The 27,855-nt window shown below is 41.5% G+C and overlaps 1 protein-coding gene across 3 annotated transcripts; it reads right to left on the reverse strand.

Annotated features, from left to right (window-relative positions):
* Positions 1-38: 38 nt before the first annotated feature.
* On the reverse strand, positions 39-27,365 carry MOB1A (MOB kinase activator 1A). Of its 3 annotated transcripts, none has more exons than XM_009184447.3 (6): positions 27,121-27,339; positions 21,569-21,732; positions 15,731-15,824; positions 13,935-14,068; positions 6,853-7,016; positions 39-4,087 (listed from the first exon to the last, which is right to left on the reverse strand). In XM_009184447.3, the coding sequence occupies exons 1-6, from the start codon at positions 27,132-27,134 to the stop codon at positions 4,010-4,012; spliced, it is 648 nt and encodes a 215-aa protein (XP_009182711.1). In that variant the 5' UTR covers positions 27,135-27,339; the 3' UTR covers positions 39-4,009. The 3 variants fall into 3 exon arrangements, with proteins under 3 accessions (XP_009182711.1, XP_003908877.1, XP_021780675.1); XM_003908828.4 differs by having other exon boundaries at positions 21,569-21,735; XM_021924983.2 differs by lacking the exon at positions 6,853-7,016 and having other exon boundaries at positions 21,569-21,735; positions 27,121-27,365.
* Between the last annotated feature and the right edge of the window lie 490 nt (positions 27,366-27,855).

A 27,855-nucleotide genomic window follows, 5' to 3' on the forward strand; every position in this document is an offset into this window, starting at 1 on the left:
AAGTGTGTGTTGATATACATACTTTAATCAGTCATTTCTTGCTTTCAATATATTTTATTCTGACGAAGTTACAAAAGTAGATACAAAATACTTTTTTTAAAAGTACAGTTAACTGACTTAGAAAAATAGATAAAGCCCCTAAGGATTTTAAAACACAACATAAATTTTTATGTAAAGAACATTTAAAAATATTTTAGGTGGTAACCAAAACTAACTTACACAAACTATTTTTGATGTAGAATAGAATGCTGTTCTATAGTAAGAAGTCTATAGCACACTGTTAATCCATTTGGATCTACAGAATACTTGTTTGGAATAGAATCTGATAATGAGAGAAAACCCAAATGAATGTCAGTGCAGTTGCTTCAAAAAAAATTACTGCTACCACATGTACTATCATCCCCCAAGGCCTTTTACAGTCTGAAATATCAAAATTGAAAGCAAAAATAAGATGACTAAAGGACTACTACTTTACCTCTTTTCAGAATTCTACAATAGTAGAAACCAAATCCCCTTACTGATCCCGGGGGAAATAATGTGCCTGTTGAAGGTGCTCAGTGTTTGGTGTCCAGGTTGTCATTTTTCAGGTGAGGGTTTCATACTGACAGGAGGCAGGCTCCTAAAACAAGGCAGTAGCACCAGCACCATGACTAGGGCTGCTTAAAAACAAATTTCTAGGACTTATACTCTTTGGGCCTGATTTGTTAATGCTTATGAGGTAATGATATTATGTTTGAGAAGCTCTACTTCTAGTATAACCTCAATGCTCAGAGAGAAAGCCAACAATACAATCAGGAAACCACAATATTGACAAAACTTAGTATTACCACCAAGATTGTTCCTCTTGCCTTGGCACTACTAAAAAACTTTACCTTTGTTACTAAAGTCATGGTGAATACAGATTTTGCATTTCTCATGTAAGCAGCTATATGAGCTAGGGTTCTATAAGCCTTAGATGAAAGGAAATACTTTGCTGGAAGCCCTGTAAAAATCACTTTATTCACAATCTGAAGAATGAAAGACAAATTTGGCTGTTAATACAAAAACTGTAGTACAAGGAAGTTCAACTGTTTAAAAATCTGCACATCACTGTCCAAGTGTTTTTTGAAGGCCTGAAAATTAAAGCACCATAGGATTAACTGCATAATTTAGCAAGCACTCTCCACCCCGTAACTGTAATCATGTATGAAGAGCAGAGATCAGACACTGAGAGGAGATGGCTTCTGATTAGCAAGCGGAAAGGGAGTGAGTGTTACGGAACAGGCAAACCTTGGACATGGGGAGATAAAAGTAAGAAGAGTGAAAAAGATTGATTTCTATAGGCCTGGCACGGTGGCTGACGCCTGTAATCCCAGAACTTTGGGAGGCTGAGGCGGGTGGATTGCAAGGTCAGGAGATGGAGACCATCCTGGCTAACACGGTGAAACCCCATCTCTACTAAAAATACAAAAAATTAGCCGGGCATGACTAAAAATACAAAAAATTAGCTGGGCGTGGTGGTGGGCACCTGTAGTTCCAGCTACTAGGGAAGCTGGGGCAGGAGAATGGTGTGAACCCGGGAGGCGGAGCTTGGAGGAAGCTGAGATCCCGGCACTGCACTCCAGCCTGGGCGACACAGTGAGACTCTGTCTCAAAAAACAAAAAAACAAACAAAAAAATTGATTTCGTCAAACTGTTATCAAAGGTTGGCCCTCTAGCCAACTCCAGAAGGCACCATCCTCTTCCCATTATCTCCCCTTCCTCCAATTCTCCTCCTCCCCTTGGCTCCCTAGCCTTGGAGGTAAACACTAATATTTCGGTGCACTGTTGGTTAAGCCAGATTGGCTTGGGAACCTGGTAATGTTTTTGTTTTTATTTTAAAAAAGGACAGTCTGAGTCTCAAAATACCAACACATCTCTGACTTATGTCCCATTTATAAGCTGCCTTTACTACTGTCCTGACATGTGATCGTCTTTCATTTGCTTTAGAGCTTAGTGGTGAAGAGAGGGAACATTTCCATAAGACTGAAAATAAATGGAGAAAAGTGATAACTCTTTTGTTTGAGAATATTTGAAATACTAGAAATAATGAGTAAAGTACAAGCCTACCTGAGAAACTAGTTTCATCACTTGTGGACTTAAAAAAGTAAAGCCAACAGGGTTTAAAGTCGAGAGGCAGTTCACATCCTAAGTGACATCTAGAAACCTGCTCTCTTGTTCACAAATGATCAACATGAACATACAGAATGGCTGACATTTGCACCTTTGGATAAGCTTAAAACATGGATTGTGGAATGTCTAATAGAGGGCTTTTCTTTTTTTTTTTTTCATAATGACTGTCCCACACTTTAATTCCTCAATGATATATGGATGCTACTTAAATCAGATTAAATGTTTTCTTTAAAATTCTGTATACATTTAAGAATGTCTAGAAAATGATTATTTAAAATGGAGTTTCTAAGTAAGTATTTTCTTTATAGTTTAGTGGAGTAAGAAAAATAAATTTAAAAAAAAAAACATCAAATCTAATCTTTATCAAAGCCATCAAGGAGGTTGGTAAAATACTTTGCAAAAATCGCAGCTCTGAACCACATAGAATGCTGATGAACTTAAAGCTTTGCCAGTTTGGCAAGTCTTCCAGTATAATACTTGTGCCTCAGTACATTTTAAATAGACAGCTAGAGTTTACTAAATTCTAGGAACCAAATAAAAAATAAACGTTTTCTTCACTAAAGGGGAAGGTTTTTATATCCCAATAGAAATAGAGGAATTTCAAGTTTTGATACAAAAACAATTAAAACAAGATAAAAACCAAGTGGGAGCTCAGTCCATCTTTTGAATATTAACAGAATGAGGATTTTTAAAAAACTTATTTCTCCCATTGTTTCCTTTAAACACATACACTCACTCACTCTCTCAAGAATAGGTAGCACATCAAAACTTTGTGTGTTATAAGATGTATATACCTTCATGGTTTATTGTGGTTTTCCTTAAGTTTTATCCTTATTAGGATGAAGTTCATGCATTTCTACACTACTCTTAACTAAGGCTCAAGACAATAAAAACATAGAAGTAATTTTTTAATAAAATGAAATAAAATAATCAAGTACTCTGAGTATTTTTCTCCATTCTCTTATCCAGAATTTCAAGGCCTCTGAAAAATAATGAAATAATAAAAATAGTGGTTTTGAGACCTAAATTTCTTGTAATATTTTGGATTCCTTTTCTCAGCCAAAAGCTACTATCTGAATAAAGCTTTTTAGACTAAAAGCCTGGTCTATCCTTAGAAGACATTAAAAAATTACTTCTGATACACACACTCCTAATAATTTAGATAGATATGAAAACAATCTCAAATAAAGATCAAAAAATAAAGTCCCTGTAAAAATAACTTTGGTTGCTCCCACCCACACATGTCATATGATGATTTAAACTGCAATCATGAATTTTGAAAAAATATACGTATCTTACCTATAAAAACACTACCATACAAACTTGTAACTAAAATGTTATCTGAAGTGACACAGATGTTCTAAATCTCAAGGATACTGAAAAATACATTTTTTATTTGTAAAATAAAAGAATAAAACCAATCTGATTGTGTTATTAAGAAATTTGTTCTGGAAACTCATTCATAAATTATTGATGGAAATTCTTCATGTCCATTATGCTGTCACCTGAAACAGATTCAATCATTTTCTTGTAAAGAAATGACTGAGTAAACGAGTAAAAGAATAAGAAGTAAATTTATAAGCTACAGGTTAACCATCACATATTACAACCAAGTATGACTATGTGATAATAACAGGAGTGGTCACACAGTACTTAAGATTTGGCTGTGTCCTTAAGGTCTTACTCGGAAACTATCACGCCAACCTACCTTTGGGATAATCTTATCAGTAGACACAGACAATGGGTATCTTTTTATCCTGTTTTCTTAACGTCTGTATCACTAGTCTATAACAGATAGCAATGAGATAGTTCTAGCAATAGATGAAGCAAGAGGGTAACTGTGTTCTAGAAGAAACATTTATCTGTCTTTTGATCCAAGTTTCTCTATTAATTCTTGAAGAGGTGCCAGCTCACGCCTATCAATCAGATTAAACTCCTAAAAAGAGAAGAAAAATAACAATTAAAAATGGATCTAAAACTGAAACTCTGTAAATGTCTTTTGGAGAAGGAATTCCCAACTTTAGTTTTCTGAAGTCCAAAAGAATGATGAAATAACCTCTGTGAACATTTTAAAATGGGCATTTATTCTCTTTTTCTTTTCCTTTTTTTTTTTCTCTTTTTTGTACAAATGTGGTCTATGTTGCCAAGGCTGGTATTGAACTTTGGCCTCAAGTGATCCGCCCACCTTGGCATCCCAAATCCCAAAGTGCTAGGATTACAGGGGTGAGCCACCACGCCCAGCCCTCTCTTTTTAAAAATATAGTTATGGGCTGGGCGTGGTGGCTCAAGCCTGTAATCCCAGCACTTTGGGAGGCTGAGACGGGTGGATCACGAGGTCAGGAGATCAAGACCATCCTGGCTAACACTGTGAAACCCCGTCTCTACTAAAAAAAAAAAAAACTAGCCGGGCGTGGTGGCGGGCGCCTGTGGTCCCAGCTACTCAGGAGGCTAAGGCAGAATGGTGTAAACCCGGGAGGTGGAGCTTGCAGTGAGCTGAGATCCAGCCACTGCACTCCAGCCTGGGCGACAGAGCGAGACTCCATCTCAAAAAAAATAAATAAATAAAAATATAGTTATGATATTGTGATGTAAGTATTGGTCTTCCTCCGTTTCTTGACGCACAGCTCCTAAAACCCTTGTCGGAATCACCAGAGTGCTAAGATTATCTTGTGTGCTAATGAGATGACAGGTGGCTGGAGGCTCCTATAAAGCTTCAGAATGGGAACTGGTCAACCTTCAGCCAGCCCTCTGCCCTTCCCAGATCACAACCTCCGGGGAGGGGAAAGGGCTGGCTGAAGGTTGAGTTGATCATCAATGGCCAATTATTTAATCAATCATGGGCAAGTAATGAAGCCTCCATAAAAACACAAAAAAACAGGGCTCAGGAGAGCTTCCGGAGAGCTGAACACATGGAGGTTCCTGGAGCATGGCATGCCTGGAGACAGTATGGAAGCCCCTTCTCCTCTGGCCCTACACATCTCTTCCATCTAGCTGTTCATCTGTATCTTTTGTTAGCATCTTTCATAATAAATGGGTAGAGATAAGTATTTCCCTGAGTTCTATAAGCTGCTCTAGCAAGCTAATCAAACCCAAGGAGGGGGTTGTGGGAACCCTGGTTTATAGTCAGAGGTATAGTTGACAATGTATTACTTTTGACTGATATCCCAAGTTGGGAGGCAGTCTTGTGGGACTGAGCTCTCAAACTTGTAGGATCTGATGCTACCTCCAGATAGACATTATCAGAATTGAATCATATTATAGGACATTCATCTGGTGTCCACTGTAGAAATGATCACTTGCTTGGTGTGTGAGAGACAGTCCCCATGTTTGGTCACAGAAGCATTCTGTGTGGTGAGAGTATAGTAGGAAAAAGCGAGTTTGTTTTTTCCTATATTCTTACAATGGGAGGCTTATTAAAGAAGCAACTCTAGGTATCAGTATGATCCTCACTGTGTTAAACATTGAAATCAAAATTGTATACATATTTAAATTTACATAAAAATTACTTGAAAGAGGCTGGGTGTGGTGGCTCACGCCTGTAATCCCAGCACTTTGGGAGGATGAGGTGGGTGAGATCACTTGAGGTCAGGAGTTCGAGACCAGCCCGGCCAACATGGTGAAACCTCATGTCTAGTAAAAATAGAAAAATTAGTCGGGCGTGGTGGCAGGCGCCTCTAATCCAAGCTACTCAGGAGGCTGAGGCAGGAGAACTGCTTGAACCCAGGAGGCAAAGGTTGCAGTTAGCCAAGATAGTGCTACCGTACTCCAGTCTGGGCGACAGAGCGAGACTCTGTCTCAAAAAAAAAAAAACTACCTGAAAACTACAAACTGAATTTCTGATAAAGGGGCAGTAGACCTTTTATGCAACAATCTGAGAAGGAAGATCAGGAAGAGCATGGTATAGTACACAGAACTATAATACACAATATCTACTATAAAGCTACCAGGTTTTTTCATAAAATATCTAGACAGACATGTGTATGTAACTCAATATGCAAAAATGTATGTATCTCTAAAGTTAGGCTAAAGGCATATCAATTCTTTGATATCTTTTTCAAATAATGTGAATTATTTTGATTTTTTAAAGTTCAAATTCTGGCCAGGTGCTGTGGCTCAGGCCTGTAATTCCAGCACTTTGGGAGGCTGAGGAGGGTGGTCAGAAGGTCACCTGAGGTCAGAAGTTCGAGACCAGCCTGGCCAACATGGGAAATCCCGTCTCTACTAAAAATACAAAAATTAGTTGGGGGTAGTGGTGGACACCTGTAATCACAGCTATTCGGGAGGCCGAGGCAGGAGAATCACTTGAACCCAGGAGGCGGAGGTTGCAGTGAGCCGAGATCATGCCACTGCATTCTAGCCTGGGCCACAGAGTGAAACTCTGTCTCAAAAAAAAAAAAAAAAAAAAAAGGTTCCAATTCTGACTAAGGGTCCATAAAGCAACAGGCCATAACCCTGAATGGATAATCCTAACCACAGACCTAGGGAGGCCAGAGGCAGAAGGCCCAAATGGGGGTGATACCTTTTTATACTGCCGCATACATCAATAAAATAAACAATGTGGAAAAGAGAACAAAACAGAAAAGAGAAGCTTGCCTATAATTGGCTCTACATCTACAAATAGGACACACTGCTCTTTGTTGAAGTTCCCAACCCAAATAAGTCCAAGTCACAAGACACAGAAATCGACATGGATCAACTTACCTGAACAAAGAAAATAAAGTGCTTAAAGGAGGTGTTGAGGTGGGCCTCCTCTTGCAGCTGCATCACAGAATCAAAGTGCTGGTGATAAATATGGGCATAAACCCTGAACAGACGCTTTAGAATAGTCTTTGCCACAGACATAAAGTTTTTGGGAAATGGGACACCTGCAATTAAATACACGTATGAAACAATTAGTCTGTTATCTAATTTAACAGTAGAAAGTTGTTTGTGACAGGGTCTCACTTTGTCACTCAGGCTGGAGTGCAGTGGTGCAATCTCAGCTCACTGCAGCCTCGACCTCCTGGGCTCAAGTGATCCTCCCACCTTGGCCCCCCAAGCAACCTGAACTACAGGTACACGCCACCACGCCCAGCTAATTTTTTGTATTTTTTGTAGAGATGGGGTTTCGCCATGTTGCCCAGGCTGGTCTTGAACTCCTGAGCTCAAGCAATCTGCCTGCCTCAGCCTCTTAAAGTGCTAGGATTACAGGCATGCCCAGCCTAACGGCAGAAAGTTTACACACTGCCATGAGCACCTGCAACACATAAACACACACATTCATAAATACACACGAACCTACCTCCGTATATATTTTTTATTTTTTATTTTTTTTGAGACGGAGTCTCGCTCTGTCGCCCAGGCTGGTGTGCAGTGGCCGGATCTCAGCTCACTGCAAGCTCCGCCTCCCGGGTTTACACCATTCTCCTGCCTCAGCCTCCTGAGTACCTGGGACTACAGGCGCCCACCACCACGCCCGGCTAGTTTTTTTGTATTTTTTTTCAGTAGAGACGGGGTTTCACCGTGTTAGCCAGGATGGTCTCACTCTCCTGACCTCATGATCCGCCTGTCTCGGCCTCCCAAAGCGCTGGGATTACAGGCTTGAGTCACCGCGCCCGGCCTGTATATATTTTTTAAAGCCAAGGAAGTGAAAACCCAAACCCAAATCCTCACAAAGTACCCACTTTTTTCTGACTGCCTTAGGCACAGGTATCAAATTATGTAAGATGCTGCTGAATCAAAGTTCAAAAATCCTGCAGTTTTAGTTGGTTTTGTTTTGTTTTTGAGACTGAGTCTCACTCTGTCATCCAGGCCGGAGTTCAGTAGCACAATCATGGTTCATTGCAACCTCCACCTCCCAGGCTCAAGCAATCCTCCCACCTCAGCCTCCCAAGTAGCTGGGACTACAGTGCACTACTACACCTGGCTGATTTTTGTATTTTTAGTAGAGATGGGTTTTTGCCATGTTGGCCAGCCTGATCTCGAATTCCTGGCCTCAAGTGATCCGCCTGTCTTGGCCTCCCAAAGTACTGAGATTTAGTTCTTTAATAATATTAGAGAGTTTCTTTCTGAAATTAAATGCAGTAAGAGTTAAGTATTTTGATTATAAATATTTTTACTTTGTAATTTGTAACTCTAAAGCAATTACACTGGCTTGGCATGGTGGCTCATGCTTGTAATCCTAGCATGTTGAGAAGCTGAAGTGGGCAGACTGCCTGAGTTCATGAGTTCAAGATAAGCCTGAGCAACACGGTAAAACCTCGTCCCTTAGGAAAAAAAGAAGAAGAAATTACATACATACACACTCTCTCAATGAAGACTGGAAACTCTCCTAAGCAAAATAAAAAGGCAGCCGGGCACAGTGGCTCACGCCTGTAGTCCTAGCACTTTGGGAGGCCGAGGCGGGTGGATCACGAGGTCAGGAGGTCGAGACCAGCCTGGCCAAAGAGACCAGCCTGGCCAACATGGTGAAACCCCATCTCTACTAAAAATACAAAAATTAGCCGTTAGTGGTGGCGGGCAACTGTAATCCCAGCTACTCAGTAGGCTGAGACAGAGAACTGCTTGAACCCGGAAGGCAGAGGTTGCAGTGAGCCGAGATCATGCCACTGCACTCCAGCCTGGGCAACACAGCAAGACTCCGTCTCAAAAAAAAAGAAAAAAAGAAAGTATTTTTAGAAAACAGCTGGGGTGGAGTTTGGTACCTTTCCAAGCAGTGGAGATGGGGATCCAACTGGTTACATTCCTGAGAATTCTGGCTGACAACATCAAAGTCCATCAGAAAACAGGGACAGGTAGGTCAGGAGTGCGAGACCAGCCTGACCAACATGGTGAAACCCTGTCCCTACTAAAATTACAAAAATTAGCCGGGCGTGGTGGCTAAGGCCTGTAATCCCAGCTACTCAGATAGCTGAGACAGAAGAATCACTTGAACCCAGGAGGCGGAGGTTGCAGCGAGCCAAGATCACCACCACTGCACTCCAGCCTGGGCGACAGAGTGAGACTCCATCTCAAAAAATAAAAATAAAAAAATAACCTAAATTAGTTGGCCTTAAAGGTCTGTTCCACAAGACTACTCTTGAAACATGTTCTTTTTTCAACCTTTCAGAAAACGAAGGCTTAAAACACTCTTTCCTTGCATTTTTTCCCACCCAGTTCTCAATAACCTGAAACTCGGTATATTTTGCTGTTTGTGGTTATTCCCCACCACCACCCCAGTCCTCATTAACTTGACTTTTCAGACATTATCCTGGAGCTTATAGGCATGTTTTCCTGGGCAGGATCTTGTATTCACGTATTGAAAAAGCAGATTTCTGGCCGGGCACGGTGGCTCACACCTGTAATCCCAGCACTTTGGGAGGCTGAGGTGGGCGGATCATGAGATCAGGAGATCGAGACCATCCTGGCTAACATGGTGAAACCCTGTCTCTACTAAAAATACAAAAAATTAGCTGGGCGTGGTGGTGGTCACCTGTAGTCCCAACTACTCGGGAGGCTGAGGCAGGAGAATGGTGTGAAACCAGAAGGCAGAGCTTGCAGTGAGCTGAGATCGCGCAACTGCCCTCCAGCCTGGGCAACAGAGCAAGACTCTGCTTCAAAAAAAAAAAAAAAGAAAGTTAAAGAAAAGCAGCAGCAGGCCGGGCGCGGTGGCTCAAGCCTGTAATCCCGGCATTTCGGGAGGCCGAGACGGGCGGATCACGAGGTCAGGAGATTGAGACCATCCTGGCTAACATGGTGAAACCCCGTCTCTACTAAAAAATACAAAAAAACTAGCCGGGCGCGGTGGCGGGCACCTGTAGTTCCAGCTACTCGGGAGGCTGAGGCAGGAGAATGGCATAAACCCGGGAAGCGGAGCTTGCAGTGAGCTAAGATCCGGCCACTGCACTCCAGCCTGGGCGACAGAGCAAGACTCTGTCTCAAAAAAAAAAAAAAAGAAAAGAAGAAGCAGATTTCTGGCCAGGTGCAGTGGCTCATGCCTGTAATCTCAAGCTCTTTGGAAGACTGAAGCAGAAAGGTTGCTTGGGCCTAGAAGTTTGAGACCAGCCTGGGCAACATAGTGAGGCCTCGTGTCTACAAAAAATTAAAAAATTAGCTGGGAGTGATTGTACACATGCCTGTGGTCTCAGCTACTCAAGTGGCTGATATAGGAGGACCACTTGAGCCTGGGAGGTCGAGGCTGCAGTGAGCTGTAATTGCACCACTGCACTCTAGCCTGGGCAACAGAGGGAGACTCTGTCTCAAGAAAAAAAAAAAAAAAAACCAGATTTCAAAATCAAACATCTTTTTTATCAGAATGTATAAACGGGCATCTAATAAAAGGATACATATATTCGTAAAAAATTAATTATAAACAGTTCTGTCTGAGACTAAATAACTGGCAAAAGTAAGATGCAGATAATAGCCTAATGGCAGGGCAGTGGGAGTGAGAGGTGGTAGATCACAATGAATTATTTAAGAATAGGAAAATGAGAAAAAAGCTAGGCGTGGTGGCTCATGCCTGTAATTCCAGCACTTTGGGAGGCCAAGGTGGGTTAATCACTTGAGGTCGGGAGTTCAAGACCAGCCTGGCCAACATGGTGAAACCGTCTCTACCAAAAACTACAAAAACTAGCCAGGTGTGGTGGTGGGCGCCTGTAGTCCCAGCTACTCGGAGGCTAAGGCACGAGAATCGCTTGAACCCAGGAAGCGGAGGTTGCAGTGAGCCAAGACTGTGCCATTGCCCTCCAGCCTGGGTGACAGAGTGAGACCCTGTCCCCCCCCCCAAAAAAACAAAAGAGAAAAAGAGGATAAATCAAAAGAATTACTTACCTTCCATAAGCAGAGACTTTAATCTTTAATGAGTAAAGAAATAAGTAATTTGTTTAAATCTAAACACTTTCCAAGCTAAATTTAACAGATATATTCGCCAGGCACGGTGGCTCAAGCCTGTAATCCCAGCACTTTGGGAGGCCGAGACGGGCGGATCACGAGGTCAGGAGATCGAGACCATCCTGGCTAACACAGTGAAACCCCGTCTGTACTAAAAAATACAAAAAACTAGCCGGGCGAGGTGGCGGGCGCCTGTAGTCCCAGCTACTCGGGAGGCTGAGGCAGGAGAATGGCATAGACCCGGGAGGCGGAGCTTGCAGTGAGCTGAGATCCGGCCACTGCACTCCAGCCGGGGCAAAAAGGGGGACCCCCTCCAAAAAAAAAAAAAAAAAAAAAACAAAAACAGATATATTCAAGCACAGTCAATATAAAATAAAGATATGTGAGAAAGGAAATAAAAGTTTAATAGCAGAATGGAAGAACTGACCAATAACAAACAAATCAAATGTAATAACCTGGAAAAAAATTTTCATCCTGAAAAGCCTCTGTAAGAAAGACTGCAAAAAGGAATTCAAAAATATGTTCCTTATAAAATAATCTTAAGTTAAAAATGACAAGGATTGATTTCATCCATGAACACTGATGCCAAACTCAAATATTAACAAATAAGAAAGACTCTTCCAGCAGAACATTTTTATTAAAAAATAGAGAAAACCTTGGGGTCACAGGCAACAGATACTGGAAAAGTATCTGATAAACGCTATAGCCATTCCTCGTTTAAAAAAACTTTTGTAATGTAAATGGTAGATATTTTTCATTAATATAATTTTTTAAAAATCCACACACCTCTAACCAAAAGCCAAGATTTCTGCTTACTGCAGAAATACTAGAGGTACCTGCATAATAGTAAGAAAGCAAGAAACGGATGTCTGCCATCATCACCACCACTCAGCTTTGTGCTTGAAATACCACTCAGTGCAATCAGATGAGCGTAAAACAAGAATATATTATCAGGAAGGAAGAGGCAAAATGAACACTATCTTAACATGACACAGTTGTATACTTTAAAAATTCAAGAGAACCAACCAAAAACTAACAGAAAAAGAGTCTGATGGTTAATTATAAAATTTAAATAAAAATCAACAGCTGGGCCAGTGCTGGTGGCTGACACCTGTAATTCCAACACTTTTGGAAGGCTGAGGAAGGAGGGCTGCTTAAGCCCAGGGGTCTGAGACCAGTCTGGGAAACATAACGAGACCTCATCTCTACAAAACACAAACAAAATTAGCCAGGTGTAGTGGTGCATGCCTACAGTCCCAGCTACTTGGGAAGCTAAGGTGGGAGGATCACTGGAGCCCAGGAAGTCAAAGCTGCAGTGAGCTGTGATCACACCCCTGTACTTCAGCCTGGGGAACACAGTGACACCCTGTCTCAAAAAAAATTTTTTTAAAATTAAAAAGTAAAAACCAACAGCTTTCCTATACACTAAATAACCAGCTGGAAACTATGCTATCAATAAAAGACATAAAATCCCTAGAATAAAATTAAAACTTGAACAACTGACATAAACTACAGAATTTTACAAGAGAAAATAAAGCTAAAGACATGAATGAACAATATCTTGTTCTTGGCTAGGAAGATTCAGTAAAGAAAAAAAGAATCCCTATCTATAAAAATTAAATATAGTCATAATTAAAACCTAATTTTTTTTTTACCTTGACAAAATGTTTCTAAGTTCTTTGGAAAAACAAATATCCCAGAATAGCTGTGAATATTCTGAAAAAGAGCAAGGAAGGGAGACTAGCCTTACAAGATGCTAACAGATGCAGGGCCACAGTCACTAATGTGTGGAATTTCTATAGAAGCAGATAAAGAGACTAAAACACGCAAAAATATATGGCAATTTGTTGTGCGCATTCAGATAATCAGGAGAAAAGGCAAATGTGTTTAATAAATGGTAATGGGACAAACTGACTAGTATTTCCATTTGGAAACAAATTAATGTAGCATTCAGGGAAAAAAACCTGCCTGGCCAGGCATGGTGGCTCACGCCTATAATCCCAATACTTTGGGAGGCCAAGGCAGGTAGGTCACTTGAGGTCAGGAGTTCAAGACCAGCCTGGCCAACATGGTGAAACCCCGTCTCTACTAAAAATACAAAAATTAGCCAGGCATGGTGGCATGTGCCTATAGTCCCAGCTACCCAGGGACTGAGACATGAGAATTGCTTGAACCTGGGAGGTGGAGACTGCAGTGAGCCAAGACTGCATCGCTGCACTCCAGTCTGGGCAACAGAGACTCTGTATCAAAAAATTAAAAAAGAAAACATGAAGAAATATTTTTATAATCTTGAAGCAGGGAAAAGCTTTCTAATTGTTATATTAAAACCAAGTCATAAAAGATATAATAGGACAAAATAATAAGGTTGTGTATAGCAAAAATGCTCCATGAACAAAATGAGACAAAAGGTAACCTGGGGAAAAACATATACAACATGTATGACAAAGCGCTGATATCCTTTACACAGAAATAGATGAAAGATATAAACAGAAAATACACAATGATCAATGAAACAAACAAAAATCTAAAATGCTCAATTTCATCAACACTTTTTAAATGTACATTAAAACAGAAATTTAACCAAATTAGAAAAGATTAAAAAATGAGTAATAACCAGTGTTGGTAAAGAAATACAGGCAAACACAAACATGGCTGGGGGGAGTATATGTTGGTACAAACTTTTTGGAGGAGAATTTGGCAGTCTCTACGAGTATAACAATGTTAAAAAGAACAGATTTATCATTCAAAAAGAGAAACAGGCTGGATACGGAGGCTCAAGCCTGTAATCCCAGCACTGTGGGAGGCCAAGGCAGGAGGATCACTTGAGGCCAGGAGTTTGAGACCAACCTGGACAACACAGCAAAAACCCCCCATCTCTATTTATATTAATAAAATAAAATTAAAAAAAAAAGAATATTTCCACAATGTTAACTCACCAATCTTAGAAGGAAAAAGAGTTTCATCATCAAGCTGATCCTGAACCCAAGTCATCAAATAGTCAATGTATTTTGGTGCAGAACATTTGATTGGCTTTTTAATATTAGTACCATCTGCCCAATGATATTCGTATCTGGAGAGAAAAATGTTTTACTGATTTTTCAAAAATATTAACAAATGTGCAAGTTGTAATTAAAACAGGTTCATTCATGTTTTGTCAATAGAAGTTATCTAACTTTAATAAATCACCTTAAGTTCTACTAAAGATTACTACAAGTCCTCTATAGAATTATCCTGAAAGTGACAGTTATAACTGTAAGAAAAAAGGGAGATAATGTGGCAGGAGGCAATGCCAGGATAGATGTTTTATTAACAACACAGCCCTGGGAAACAGGAAGGAACTGCATTCCTGTAAGGCAGAAGGTTGCTGAGGGCTGGGTATGGAGCCGATGGATCCATTACATTCTTCTGAGATTCTTGTTCATCAATTTATTATCATCAATGGAGCCAATATTATAAAACTCTGTTTTGTGGGCCAGGTGTTAGAGATACACATTAGGCATGCATACTTCCCCCCTTACCATTGCTGAGCTAGAAGGATTAACAAGAGTTATACAAAACATCACTGTGTAAAGCATTTGAGCCAGAGGTAAGTTTAATTTTCCTGTTTATTTTAATTTCTTTTAAAGCTTGAGGAATATAACTTAACACAATATAAAATAAAAACATTCTTCCTAAAATATTGTAATAAAAATAGGACTACAAACTCATTAGGGATCTTTTTTCCTTTACACTTGTAGCAAAGTCAGAAAGGACAATCTTTTTCAAAAGGCAAACATCTTGATAACATCTATCATCCATAAAATCAGTCATTTATTATAAGAAAAAAAAAAAACTGGAAGGAAACACAGCAAATATAAATCCCATCATATGATGGACTTAATATTATGACTGATAGAGTTCCATCTTTTCAGTATTTCTTGAAATTTATTAAAGTCAAAACATTTTTAAATCTAGCATCTTCAAGCCAGATAATTACTTCAAAATTGTGCTGCTTTAAATACTAAATAAGCACCAGAAAAAATAATCAAATATTAAAAGATCAACTAAAAACTCTTTCAAGAAATTCATTTAAAAACTAGAAACAGGAAACATGTTATTAATAAAATTGAAAAAATAAAATGTTTGCAATTCAAGACAAACATAACTCAAATTTCTGTTTACTTCTATAACAAAACATTCAGACTTACTATGATGAAACTATGATGAAACATAAAAATGAAAACAGGGAGTACCCACATACCAAAGTATTTAATAATAACTAATAGCTGGCCAGGCGCAGTGGCTCACACCTTTAATCCCAGCAGTTTGTGAGGCCGAGGTGGGCAGATCACTTGAAGCCAGGAGTTTGAGACCAGCCCTGGGGAACATGGTGAAACCCTATCTCTACTAAAAATGCACAAATTAGATGGGAGTGGTGGCGCACGCCTGTAATCCCAGCCACTTGGGAGGCTGAGGCATGAGAATCGCTTGAACTTGGAAGGCAGAGGTTGTAGTAAGCCAAGATCACACCACTGCAATCCAGCCTTGCAACAGAGCGAGATTCTGTCTCAAAATAAATAAAATTTAAAAATTATACAATAACTAAAAGCTTATGGGTAAGTAGTCAAGAACCAATAAAACTGAATCACCTTCAAACAAACAAATGAATAACAAATCTTAATTGTTTAATTTATACCAACTGGTGATAAAGTAAAACTAATCCAAACACCTATATAATAGGCAGTATATGTACCTCGGACCTGCAGACATGACTGGACAGCTTGCTTCAGTGCAGAATTCTGTAATAGTTCCATATAACATGTTGATCTGGTTAAAGAAATCCACAGCTGCAGAGATAATAGAATTGTGTTAAAATGTCTGTGTAAACACAAAACATGAGACCTCTCAGTTGAAGGAAAAACAGACAATATATTTAGGTTCTTAGCTGAACCCTTGAGACATTCAATAATCCAACGATACTCTAAGTTTTAGTACACTACATTTTTTTTTTTTTCTGAGACAGTCTTGTTCTCGATGCCCAGGCTGGAGTGCAGTGGCGCGATCTTGGCTGACTGCAACCTCCGCCTCCCAGGTTCAAGCAATTCTGCCTCAGCCTCCCGAGTAGCTGGGATTACAGGCTCATGCCACCACACCCGGCTAATTTTGTTTTCGTATTTTTAGTAGAGACAGGGTTTCACCATGTTGGCCAGGCTGGTCTCAAAACTCCTGACCTCATGATCCACCTGCATATAACAGCAGGAAAATAAGATACTGGAGATAACTCTAACTTAATGATGACTATTACATCATTTGAATATACAATATAATTACATCCAAGGAAATGAAAAATCCAGTTTACCAATTTGGACCAGATAATACAATTTGTGTTTGGAAAGAGACAAAACATGTTGTGGAATATACCGTGAGGGAGAAGATGCAGCAGCTGTATCCTGAGGCATTTAAAAGATCTAATTAATCATAAACATTTGTTTTTGAGGTCTACAGCATACTGAGGACAAAATACTTCAGATAAAGTCCCTTGCCCTGGAGTCTCTAGTTAACAGAAAGGACAAAATTAAAAGAGATGAATAATATAAGATATGGCCAGGCATGGTGGCTCATGCCTGTAATCCCAACACTTGGGAGGCTGAGGTGGGAGGACTGGTTGAGCCCAGGAATTCAAGACCAGCCTGGGTAACAGAGTGAGACTCTATCTCTACAAAAATTTTTTAAAAATTAGCCAGGCGTGGTGGTGCACACCTACAGTCCCAGTTATGTAGGAGGCTGAGGCGAGAGGATTGTTTGAGCCCAGGAGGCTGAGGTTGCTGTGAGCTGTGATGGTGCTACTGCACTCCAGCTTGGGTGACAGAGACACTGTATCAAAATAAAAATAGCAATAATAGTACAAGGTATAAGAGGACAGGATCCAAAGGCCAACGATAAATGTTACAGAGAAAAGGCAAAGTCATGAAGAGTTGGAAGTAGTCAGGGGGTACTTCCTGAAGGAGCTTCAGCTAGATCCAGAATAAAATGGAAGAGGAAGGGGGTGAGTAAACAGACTTTACCGAGTGAAGTATACTCTATACAAAGAGAACCACATAAGCCTTGGAAAGTTTTAAAAAATGTTTTAGGCTAGGTGCAGTGGCTCACGCCTATAACCACGGCACTTTAAGAGGCCAGGATTTGAGACCAGTCTGGGCAACACAGCTAGACCCTGGTCTCTGCTGAAAATTTTTGAAAATTAGTTAGGCATGGTGGCACACGCCTGTAGTCCCAGCTACTCAGGAGGCTGAAGTGGAAGGATCCCTTGAGCCCAGGAGTTCGAGGTTGCAGTGAGCTGTCAGGGTACCACTGCACTCCAGCCCGAACAACCTGTCTCAAAAAAATAAATAAATAAAAAGTTTTAGTCTCCTGTCTAAAGAAGTACCTAAAAACAACTAGGGATTTTCCAAGTTTCTTAAAAAACAAATAGATTTTTTTTAATGCTATCTTGTAAAAGGAATTTTATACAAAACTCCCTCACTTATAAATCTTCCTCTTAGTCATGTTTCTAAGAAACACAGGTATTCAATATTCACACAAAACAAAAAATATGCCCAGGTGGTAGTTGGTTTGGTCTAGAGGAGCTATTCTCAAAATGTGGTCCAGGAATCCCCTATCTGAGGAAGGATATGTAAGGTCAAACCATTTTAATTGTTCTTTTCACTCTTACTCTCTCAAGAGGGCACCATGGTGTTTTCCAGAGGCTCCATGATATGTGATATCACAGACTGCATATAGAAACGGATATAAGAATCCAGCTGTCTATTAAGCCAGACATTAAATAAGATTTACAAAAATATAAAACAATGCCACATTTTTCACTAAAATTTGTTATGGAAAATAGTCATTTTTCATAAAAACATATTTATGTTAAAAAATAATAAAATTTAAAATTTAAAATTTTAAAATGAATTTGGGCCAGGTGCAGCGGCTCATGCCTGTAATCCCAGCACTTTGGGAGGATAAGGCAGGCAGATCACTTAAGCCCGGGAGTTCAAGACCAGCCTGGCCAACATGCCAAAACGCCATCTCTACTGAAAATACAAAAATTAGCCGGGCACAGTAACACATGCCTGTAATCCCAGCTACTCCGGAGACTGAGGTGGGAGAATTGCTTTAACCCAGGAGGTGGCTGCAGTGAGTCCAGTTCATGAACTGCACTCCAGCCTGGGCGACAGAGCAATACTGTCTCAAGAGAAAATAAAAAATAAGTATTTACATCTTCTCAGTTTTAATTTCTAACACAGTATCACTAGATATACTCAATATAATTAAAAGCTCTTTGGGGTTCTCAATAGTTTGTCTGTATTTTTTGTATTTTACCTTTCCCCCAGACTGGGTCTCACTCTGTCGGCCAGGCTGGAGTGCAGTGGCACGATCTCCACTCACTGCAATCCCCGTCTCCCCGGTTCAAGCAATTCTCCTGCCTCAGCCTCCTGAGCAGCTGGGATTTTACAGGTGTGCGCCATCATGCCCAGCTAATTTTTGTATTTTTAGTAGAGATGGTGTTTTGCCATGTTGCCTAGGCTGGTCTTGAACTCCTGACCTTAAGGGATCTGCCAATATCAGCCTCCCAAAGTGCTGGGATTACAGACGTGAGCCACCGCACCCGGCTTGTATTTCACTTTTCTAATTAACACAGAATGGTACATATTTATGGGAATCAGTAATTTTTTAAGAGGAGAAGTGGATCTGAGACCAAAAAATTTGAGAACTGCTGATCTACAGCAGTTAAGTCTCAAAGAAAAATCTAAGGCTGAAGGTCAATAAATGCCTTCAGAATAACAGATGATAATCTGAATAAAGTTTTTGTTGTTGTTGTTAAGATAGAGTCTTGCTCTGTTGCCCAGGCTATAGTGCAGTGGCACAACCTCAGCTCACTGCCAACATCCACCTCCCGGGTTCAAGCGATTCTCCTGCCTTAGCCTCCAAGTAGCTGGGACTACAGGTGCACACCACCACACCCAGCTAATTTTTGTATTTTTAGTAGAGACGGGGTATCACCATGTTGGCCAGGATGGTCTCGGTCTCCTGACCTCGTGATCTGCCTGCCTCGGCCTCCCAAAGTGCTGGGATTACAGGCGTGAGCCACCACGCCCGGCCCTGAATAAATTTTTTTAAAAAGGGTTTTTTTTTCCAGCACTTTGCGAGGCTGAGGTGGGTGGATTACCTGAAGTCAGGAGTTCGAGACCAGCCTGGCTAACATGGCAAAACCTCGTCTCTACTAAAAATAGAAAAATTAGCCAGGCATGGTGGCGGGCACCTGTAATCCCAGTTACTTGGGAGGTTGAGGCAGAAGAATCACTTGAACACGGGAGGTGGACGTTGCAGTGAGCTGAGATCGCACCAGCCTGTGTGACAGAGCAAGACTCTGTCTCAAAAAAAAAAAAAAAAAAAAAAAAATTTAGCAGGGCATGGTGGTGTGAGCCTGTAGTCCCAGCTACTCAGAAGGGTGAGGTGGATCACTTGAGCCCAGAAGTTGAGGGTGCAGTGAGCTACGATCATGTCACTGCACTCCAGCCTGGGCAACAAAGCAAGACCCCATCTCTGAAGGAAAAAAAAGAGGGATTCAAGAAGCATAGACACAAGCCTCTTCGGATCCTGATTTAAACGAAGCATAAAGTTTCAGGGCAAAAAAAATTTTAAAAAGAAAACATTGGCCGGGCGCGGTGGCTCAGGCCTGTAATCCCAGCACTTTGGGAGGCCGAGACGGGTGGATCACGAGGTCAGGAGATCGAGACCATCCTGGCTAACACTGTGAAACCCCGTGTCTACTAAGAAATACAAAAAACTAGCGGGGCGAGGTGGCGGGCGCCTGTAGTCCCAGCTACTCAGGTGGCTGAGGCAGGAGAATGGCGTAAACCTGGGAGGTGGAGCTTGCAGTGAGCTGAGATCCGGCCACTGCACTCCAGCCTGGGCGACAGAGCGAGACTCCGCCTCAAAAAAAGAAAAAAAAGAAAACATTTGGCCAGGTGCAGTGGCTCATGCCTGTAATCCCAGCACTTTGAGAGGCTGAGGCGGGCAGATCACTTGAGATCAAGAGTTCGAGACCAGCCTGGCCAACATGGCAAAACTTCATCTCTGCTAAAAATACAAAACTTAGCCGGGCGTGGTGGCGGGCACCTGTAATCCCACCCAGCTACTCGGGAGGCGGAGGCAGAGGCAGGAGAATCGCTTGAACCCGGGAGGTGGAGGTGGAGGCTGCAGTGAGCTGAGATCTCGCCACTGCACGCCAACGTGGGCGACAGAGCAAGACTCCATCTCAAAAACAAACAAACAAAAAAGAAACATTTATAGGACAGTCATGAAAAATGTGAACATTGACCAGATATTTGGTAAGTTAAAGGATGATGGCACTGTCATTATCTTTACAAGTTCTTGTCTTTTAGACATACCTTATTGAAATATTTATAGATAAAATATCATGTCTGGGATTTGCTTAAAATAATCAGGGTGGCATACAGAAGAAGAAGAATTGGTCACAAACTGGTATTTGTTGGAGCTGGGTAATGGAATGAATACCTGGAATTCACTGGACTTAGTCACTCTACTTTTGTATGTTTGAAATTTTCCATTAAAAAGTTTTAGGCCGGGCACGGTGGCTCAAGCCTGTAATCCTAGCACTTTGGGAGGCCAAGGCAGGCAGATTGCCTGTAACTCAGGAGTTCACGACCAGCCTGGCCAACATGGTGAAACCTCGTCTCTACTAAAATATAAAAAATTAGCTGGGTGAGGCAGCATGCGCCTGTAATCCCAGCTACTCAAAAGACTGAGACTGGAGAATTGCTCGAACCTGGGAGGCAGAGGCTGCAGTGAGCCAAGATTGAGCCATTGCACTCCAGCCAGGGTGATAGAGCGAGACTGTCTCAAAAATAAATAAATAAATAAAAAGTTTTAAACTTTTTATTTAAACTTTTTATTCCTGGAACATCTGAAATTTCTAATTTAAACTTTATTACCCAGAAATGATCTCATCTCAGAAATGAGAGACTCTCACATTCAAATCTCTAGCCTTAGCATATTGTCCCATGTCATGCTCTTGTTCTCTTGAACTTCAAGTGACTTTCAGCTCAGATCCCTCCATCTTCTCCCAATCTCCCAATTCCCTCTGACACTCTAAGTCACAACAATCAACTGACTGTCCATGTGAACTGCAATTGACTTTTCTGGATATGCAGGCTGATGAGTACTGCTGGGAGTGAAAGTAAAACTGTGTAGATGGATTAGCTACAAAGTTACAGACCATGACAGGCATTATGTTTTCATTTATCAATCTTTTATTTGACCTTACTCAGCTTTTCATACTATTCTCCTCAGAAATTGCCCAAAAGCACTCATCATTTCTCCTCAGGTCCCTCTACTCAACCTCACAAACTACCACCAAGTACTCTGAAAAGAGCAACATAGCTTTGGATGTATTTGTACTTAATGTTTCTTTACAGATAATTTGTTATATTAAAACAGTTCTATCTGTAAAAGAAAATTCATTAACAATGAGATTTTAGCAAAACCTTTCTATAAAACAGCAACGTTGCATTTTAAAACTTACTGTTTACAGCAATCCATTCATTGAGATCCTCTCCCTCAGGCAACATAACAGCTTGTCTCAGATTCCCACTTCCTAGAGTCGCTTCTGCATGTTTTAAGAGTTCATACTGATGAGATCCTTCAGGTATATTCTTCTTTGGTTTGAATGTTTTAGAAGAGCGGCTGCTGCTGTAAGATTAAAAGTGCAAGTATATGAATTTTTAAGACTGGAAGTAGAACAGGTAGAACAACATAATTTTAGGTATATAAAGTAGTCTGTAAAAACAAAACAAAAATTACTCTCTGGGCCGTGCACAGTGGCTCATGCCTGTAATCCCAGCACTTTGGGATCAGCTGAGGTCAGGAGTTCGAGACCAGCCTGACCAACATGGTAAAACCACACCTCTACTAAAAATACAAAAATTAGCCAAGTATGGTGGCGCACACCTGTAGTCCCAGCTCGGGAGGCTGAGGCAGGAGAATGGTTTGAACCTGGGGGGCAGAGGTTGCAGTAAGCTGAAATTGCATCACTGCACTCCAGTCCAGGCGACAGAGCAAGACTCTGTCTCAAAAAAAAAAAAAAGGAAAAAAAAAATCTCTGAAAAATGCCAAGATAGGAAAATGATGATCACAACACAAGAATGCTTTTTTTCCCCCCCGCACGTAAAAGCAAGATTAGCAGCACAATTCCACAAATAAGGCAATTTAGTATGCCCTCTGAAGAAGTCTGGTACAGAGAAAGATCCTGGATTTTAGTTCTTGATCTAACACTAACTGTGTCTTCTTGAGAAACTGAACCTTCTTTTGGCCTCAATTTCCCTTTCCTTTTTTTTTTTTTTTTTTTTTTTGAGATGTAGTCTGACTCTGTCACCCAGGCTGGCATGTAGTGGCAAGATCTCGGCTCACTGCAATCTCCACCTCCTGGGTTCAAGTAATTTTCCTGCCTCAGCCTCCCGAGTGGCTAGGATTACAGGCATGCGCCACCACACCCAGCTAATTTTTTTTTTTTTTTTTTAGTAGAGATGGGATTTTGCCATGTTGGCCAGGCTGGTCTCGAACTCCTGACCTCAAGTGATCCACCCACCTCAGCCCCACGAAGTGCTACAGAAAATGATGGGGCCATGACTGGGTGCGGTGGCTCACGCCTGTAATCCCAGCACTTTGGGAGGCCGAGGCAGGTGGATCATGAGGTCAAGAGATCGAGACTATCCTGCCCAACACGGTGAAACCGTCTCTACTAAAAAAAAAAAAAACACAAAAATTAGCTGGGCATGGTGGCGCATGCCTGTAGTCCCAGCTGCTCGGGAAGCTGAGGCAGGAGAATGGCTTGAACCCAGGAGGCAGAGGTTGCAGTGAGCCTAGATCACACCACTGCACTCCAGCCTGGCGACAGCGTGAGACTCCGTCTCAAAAAAAAAAGAAAAAGAAAAAGAAAAGAAAATGCTGGGGCTAAGTGCAGTGGCTCACACCTGTAATCCCAGCCATTTGAGAGACGAAGGCTGGAGGATTTCTTGAGCCCAGGAGTTTGAGACCAGCCAGGACAACATAGTAAGGCCACATGGGGGGTGGGGAAGATAAAAAACAAAATGGTGCAGGGGGGTTTAGTTCAAAAATCCAATTTTCTATATCAAAATATTTGGGATGCCTTGAAAGCAAACCACAGTAAAAGAAACACTAACATCTTTAAGTTTATGACAGGGAAAATAAATGAGACAGGCACAACTCATTATTGAAGAAAAGATGTTTTTATTCCTATCTCACACCATCCATAAAGTCTTCCTACACAAAACTCAGAAACCTCAAAGAAAAAATGGACAGATTTCAAACAGTATCAATTAAAACTTCCATAACAGAGCAAACAGACAAGTGACCAAATAAAAGTACTTGTAACATATATTACTAAGGATGAACTGGATAATAGAGGGCTTCTGTAACTCATTAAGAATATAAGGAATCCTTTTGAAAAATAGGCTAAGGAGATGAATAGGCAATTCAGAAGCATGACAATCAATGACCATGTGAAAAACTGTTCAATTAAAGTAAGATTTATTTTTTCCCTAATCTGAATGTCAAAAGTTTAAATGATTACATTAAATGTGGACTAGGGTAGGGGCCCCCAACCCCAAGGTCACAGACTGGGCCCCACAGAAGGAGGTGAGCAGTGAGCAAGCAGCAAAGCTTCATCTGTATTTACAGCTGCTCCCCATTGCTGGCATTACCGCCTGAGCTCCACCTCCTGTCAGATCAGCAGAGGCATTAGGTTCTCACAGGAACGTGAACCCTATTGTGAACTGTGCAGGCAAGGGATCTAAATTGCATGTGCCTTACGAGAATCTAATGCCTGATGATCTGTCACTCTCTCCCATTACTCCCATATGGGACTGTCTAGTTGCTCAGAGCTCCCACTGATTATACGTTATGACAAGTAGTAAAATTATTTCATTATATATTCCAATGTCATAATAGAAATAAAGTGCACAATCAATGTAATGCATTTGAATCATCCAGAAACCATCTGCCCAACCAGATCTGTGGAAAAATGGTCTTCCACAAAACTGGTCCCTGGTGCCAAAAAGGTTGAGGACCACTAGACTAGGGTACAGAGAAACTAGTACTTTAATATACTACTAGTGAAAGTATAAAGTGTAACATTTTGGGAGGGCAATATGGTAGTATCTATTAACACTGAAAAGCTCCTCAAGCCATCCATTCTACTTCTAAATATCTCCTCTAGATATGGATAAGGATTTGTTTTCCAAGATTGTTTTTAATAGGGAGAAACCTACAAGCAATCCTCAATTTTATCAGTAGAGGACTGAATTAAAGTATGGTACATCCATATCATGGAATATTGTATAGAAGTTAAGAAAACCAGACAGAGTACACGTATTCACAAGGAAAGATCTAATACATGGTTAAACATAATACACAACCAAATGTACAGCAGGAGCCCATTTTGTAAATGCACAGAAAATATCAACAACTAAATTCATCAAAACTGGTGATTACTTCTAGGAAGAGGAATGGAATAGAATTACAGACTTTTACTTTACCTGAGTAATTTGGACTTTAAATAAGACTGATTAAGAAGAAAAAAAAGAGCCGGGTGCGGTGGATCACGCCTGTAATCCCAGCACTCTGGGAGGCCAGGCGGGTGGATCACTTGAGGTCAGGAGTTCCAGACCACCCTGACCAACACAGTGAAACCCCGTCTCTACTAAAAATAGGAAAAAAAAAAAAAATTAGCTGGGCGTGGTGGCAAGTGACTGTAATCCCAGCTACTTGGGAGGCTGAGGCAGGAGAATTGCTTGAACCCGGGAGGTGGAGGTTGCAGTGAGCTGAGATGGTGCCATTGCACTCCAGCCTGGGCAACAGAGTGAGACCCTGTCTCAAATAAAAAAAAAAATTTAAATTTAAAAAAAGAAGTAAAAAAGAATTATGAAAACACTGAAAATCAAATCTGAAACATTTTTAACATGATAAAAAATTATATTGAACAGGGAAGAAAATATTTGCAAATCACAGATGTGATAAGGACTTGTATCTAGAATGTATAAAGAACTCTTACAACTCAAAAACAAAAAGACAACCCAATTTAAAAACAGGCAAAAGATCTAAATAGACTTTACTCCAAGGAATATATACAAATGACCAATAAGTACATGAAAAAATGCTCAACATTATTAGTCATTAGGGAAATGCAAATCAAAATCAGGAGATACCACTCCACATCCACTTAGGATGACTATTAAAAAAAGAAAATTAACAAGTGCTATGAGAGGTGTGGGGAAATTGGACCCCTCATAGAGTGCTTATGGGAATGTAAAATGGTGCAGCACTTTGAAAGTTTGGCAGTTCCTCAAAAGGTTAAACACAGTTACCATGTAAGCCAGTAATTCCACTCCTAAGTATATACCCAAGAGATATGAACACATACATCCACGCAAAAACCTGTCACATATGTTCACAGCAGCATTATTCATAATGGCCAAAAAGCGGCAACAACTCAAGCGCCCATCAAGAAGGTCAAGTTTTAAAAAAAGAAAGTCTCGGCCGGGTGCGGGAGTGGATCATCTGAGGTCAGGAGTTCAAGATCAGCCTGGCCAACATGATGAAACCCAGTCGCCACTAAAAATACAAAAATGAGCCGGGTGTGGTGGCTGGCGCCTGTAATCCCAGCTACTAGGGAGGCTGAGGCAGGAGAGTCCCTTGAACCCGGGAGGCAGAAGTTGCAGTGAGCCGAGACCATGCCATTGCACTCCAGCCTGGGTGACAGAGCGAAACTCGGTCTCAAAAAAAAAAAGTCTCGCATTAAGGTCCACAAAGCAACTGTGCATTCACTAACTAAATATCAACTCGTAAGAAAAAAGTGGAGGGAGGAATACTTCTATTAATATGGAAATTAAATCTAAATCATACAGGCTTTTTGACAAGGTAATCGTATTTTAGAGACCATTCCTTTACGAGAATGACCCAAAGGAGGGAAAATGAGACGCAGATAAACATATTCTTAGTAGTCCTATTTTATAAAAGCAAATACTGGAAGGAATCCCAGTCTCTCACAATAAAGTGGGTGAACTCTGGTTATTAAAAAAAAAAAAAACCTATGTAGTGTTTTTATATTGTGTTTAATAAAAATGTCAAGCATGTGGATTACATCCATAACTAAAAATGGATAACTACTCAATCAGGAAACACACATTTAAGCAATATACAAGGTAGAGAGAGCCACCCGAGAATAAAAAATACTTTGCCAGAGCAATGCTTCTCAAACCTTAATGTGCATAAGAATCATGAGGGAATTTACAAGCTTTTTCATTGTAGCCTTGTTTGACTGGGCTCAGGCATTATCTCTAAAATGAGATTCTAAGGTATGTGTATCAAGTTAATTGCTGTAGTGCACTGAAATAGCAATACTGTTTCTGTAATGGGACTATGAATTTGTTTTAATTTTAACTTTCCAAATTATTTATAATAATACTGCAATGTACTATGTAATAATGTTGTATGGTATATTACATAATGATTAAAAACACACGATTCTACCGAGGACAAGAGAAGTTGGTTAAAATCAAAACCAGTAAGTGGGCAGATCAGAATTGGACAGAACGATCCGACTCCAAGGCCCGCATCTTAACTTCAGGCTTCTCAAACTGCGGCAACGCACATTCTCCCGGAGCGGCATTCAACACCGACAATACTGAAACTGGACCTATAACCGAGCGGCGAGTTAAGTCGGCATGGACGGTTTCTAGAAGCTCGAGACGAGGGAAACTGGGGGCTCGCGGCTCCGCCCCCAGATCGTCTCCCCGCCCTCGGGGGCGCTCGGGCGGAAAAGTTTGCAGGCGCTAGGGCCCCGGGGCCTTTCTACTCCCCAACCTTCACGCTCCGTTTCCTTTACCTCACCTTCACCTCTGTCGGCCTCTCCCAACATCTCGGCCTCCCCGCTGACCCAAACAGAGGCAAAACAAACGCCAGCTACCCCGCCCCCGCCCCGGCCCCCAAGCCCAGCTCTCGCCTCAGGTCCGGGGAGGCCTCCCCCACCATCTCGGCCCGCGGCCCGGCCCCACTCACAAGAGGAAGCTCATCTTCGGTCCTCAGATGGGAGGCGAGGGGCCTCTGGCCCCCGCCCGGATCAGGATTCGGAGCCGGCGAGAGGGAGAGGGCCGTCCTTTGCTCACGGGCAGCGGAAGCCGGGCCGCCGCCGCTCGGAGCCGGGTTTCTGGCCGCTGCGAGCCCTTGCAAACCTCGGCGCCCGCCTTGCCCGCCTACCCCACCTCGCAGACCCGAAATGCGGAACCAACAAAATCTCGCGAGCTAAGGTTTCGCGGCGCCGGGAGGGACTTGACGCACCCCCTTTCGCTCCGCCTCGTCCTAGAACTTGGCCAATCATTGCTCTCCAAGCCAGGCCCTCCCTCCCCCGGAGGCGTGGCGAGGACGGCGGTCCTGCGGAAAGGGCAGTGGCTAGTCCTGCTCTTAGTCTATCTTGGTGCTGCTGAGTTTCGACCCAGCTCCCTAGGTTGCGCAGGGTACTCTATAAGCGCTACCTACCCCTGCAATTTTTAAAATTTTTAATTTTTACTTGAGATATATTCACATAGCATAAAATCTATCCTTTAAACATGTACCCTCTAGTGGTCCTTTTCGTTTATGTTTTTTCTTTTTTTTTTTTTTTTTTGAGGTGTCTCACTCTATCGCCCAGACTGGAATTCACAGTTCACTGCAGCCTGGACTTCCTGGGCTTAAGTGATCCTCTCGCCTCAGCCTCCCGAGTAGCTGAGACCACAGGTGCGTGCCACCACGCCCGGC

Source organism: Papio anubis, chromosome 14 (assembly GCF_008728515.1).
Source record: "Papio anubis isolate 15944 chromosome 14, Panubis1.0, whole genome shotgun sequence".
Taxonomy (NCBI): Eukaryota; Metazoa; Chordata; class Mammalia; order Primates; family Cercopithecidae; genus Papio; species Papio anubis.

What these genes read in the sequence shown, in the direction of transcription:
- MOB1A (XM_003908828.4), bottom strand. An exon ending in TCTTTTTCCTTCTAAGATTG is followed by an intron (nt 7,017 to 13,934) that starts GTGAGTTAACAT and finishes ATTTAATTGCAG; the next exon opens with GTGTCCCATTTCCCAAAAAC. An exon ending in ACTTTATTTTCTTTGTTCAG is followed by an intron (nt 4,088 to 6,852) that starts GTAAGTTGATCC and finishes TTCTCTTTTTAG; the next exon opens with GAGTTTAATCTGATTGATAG.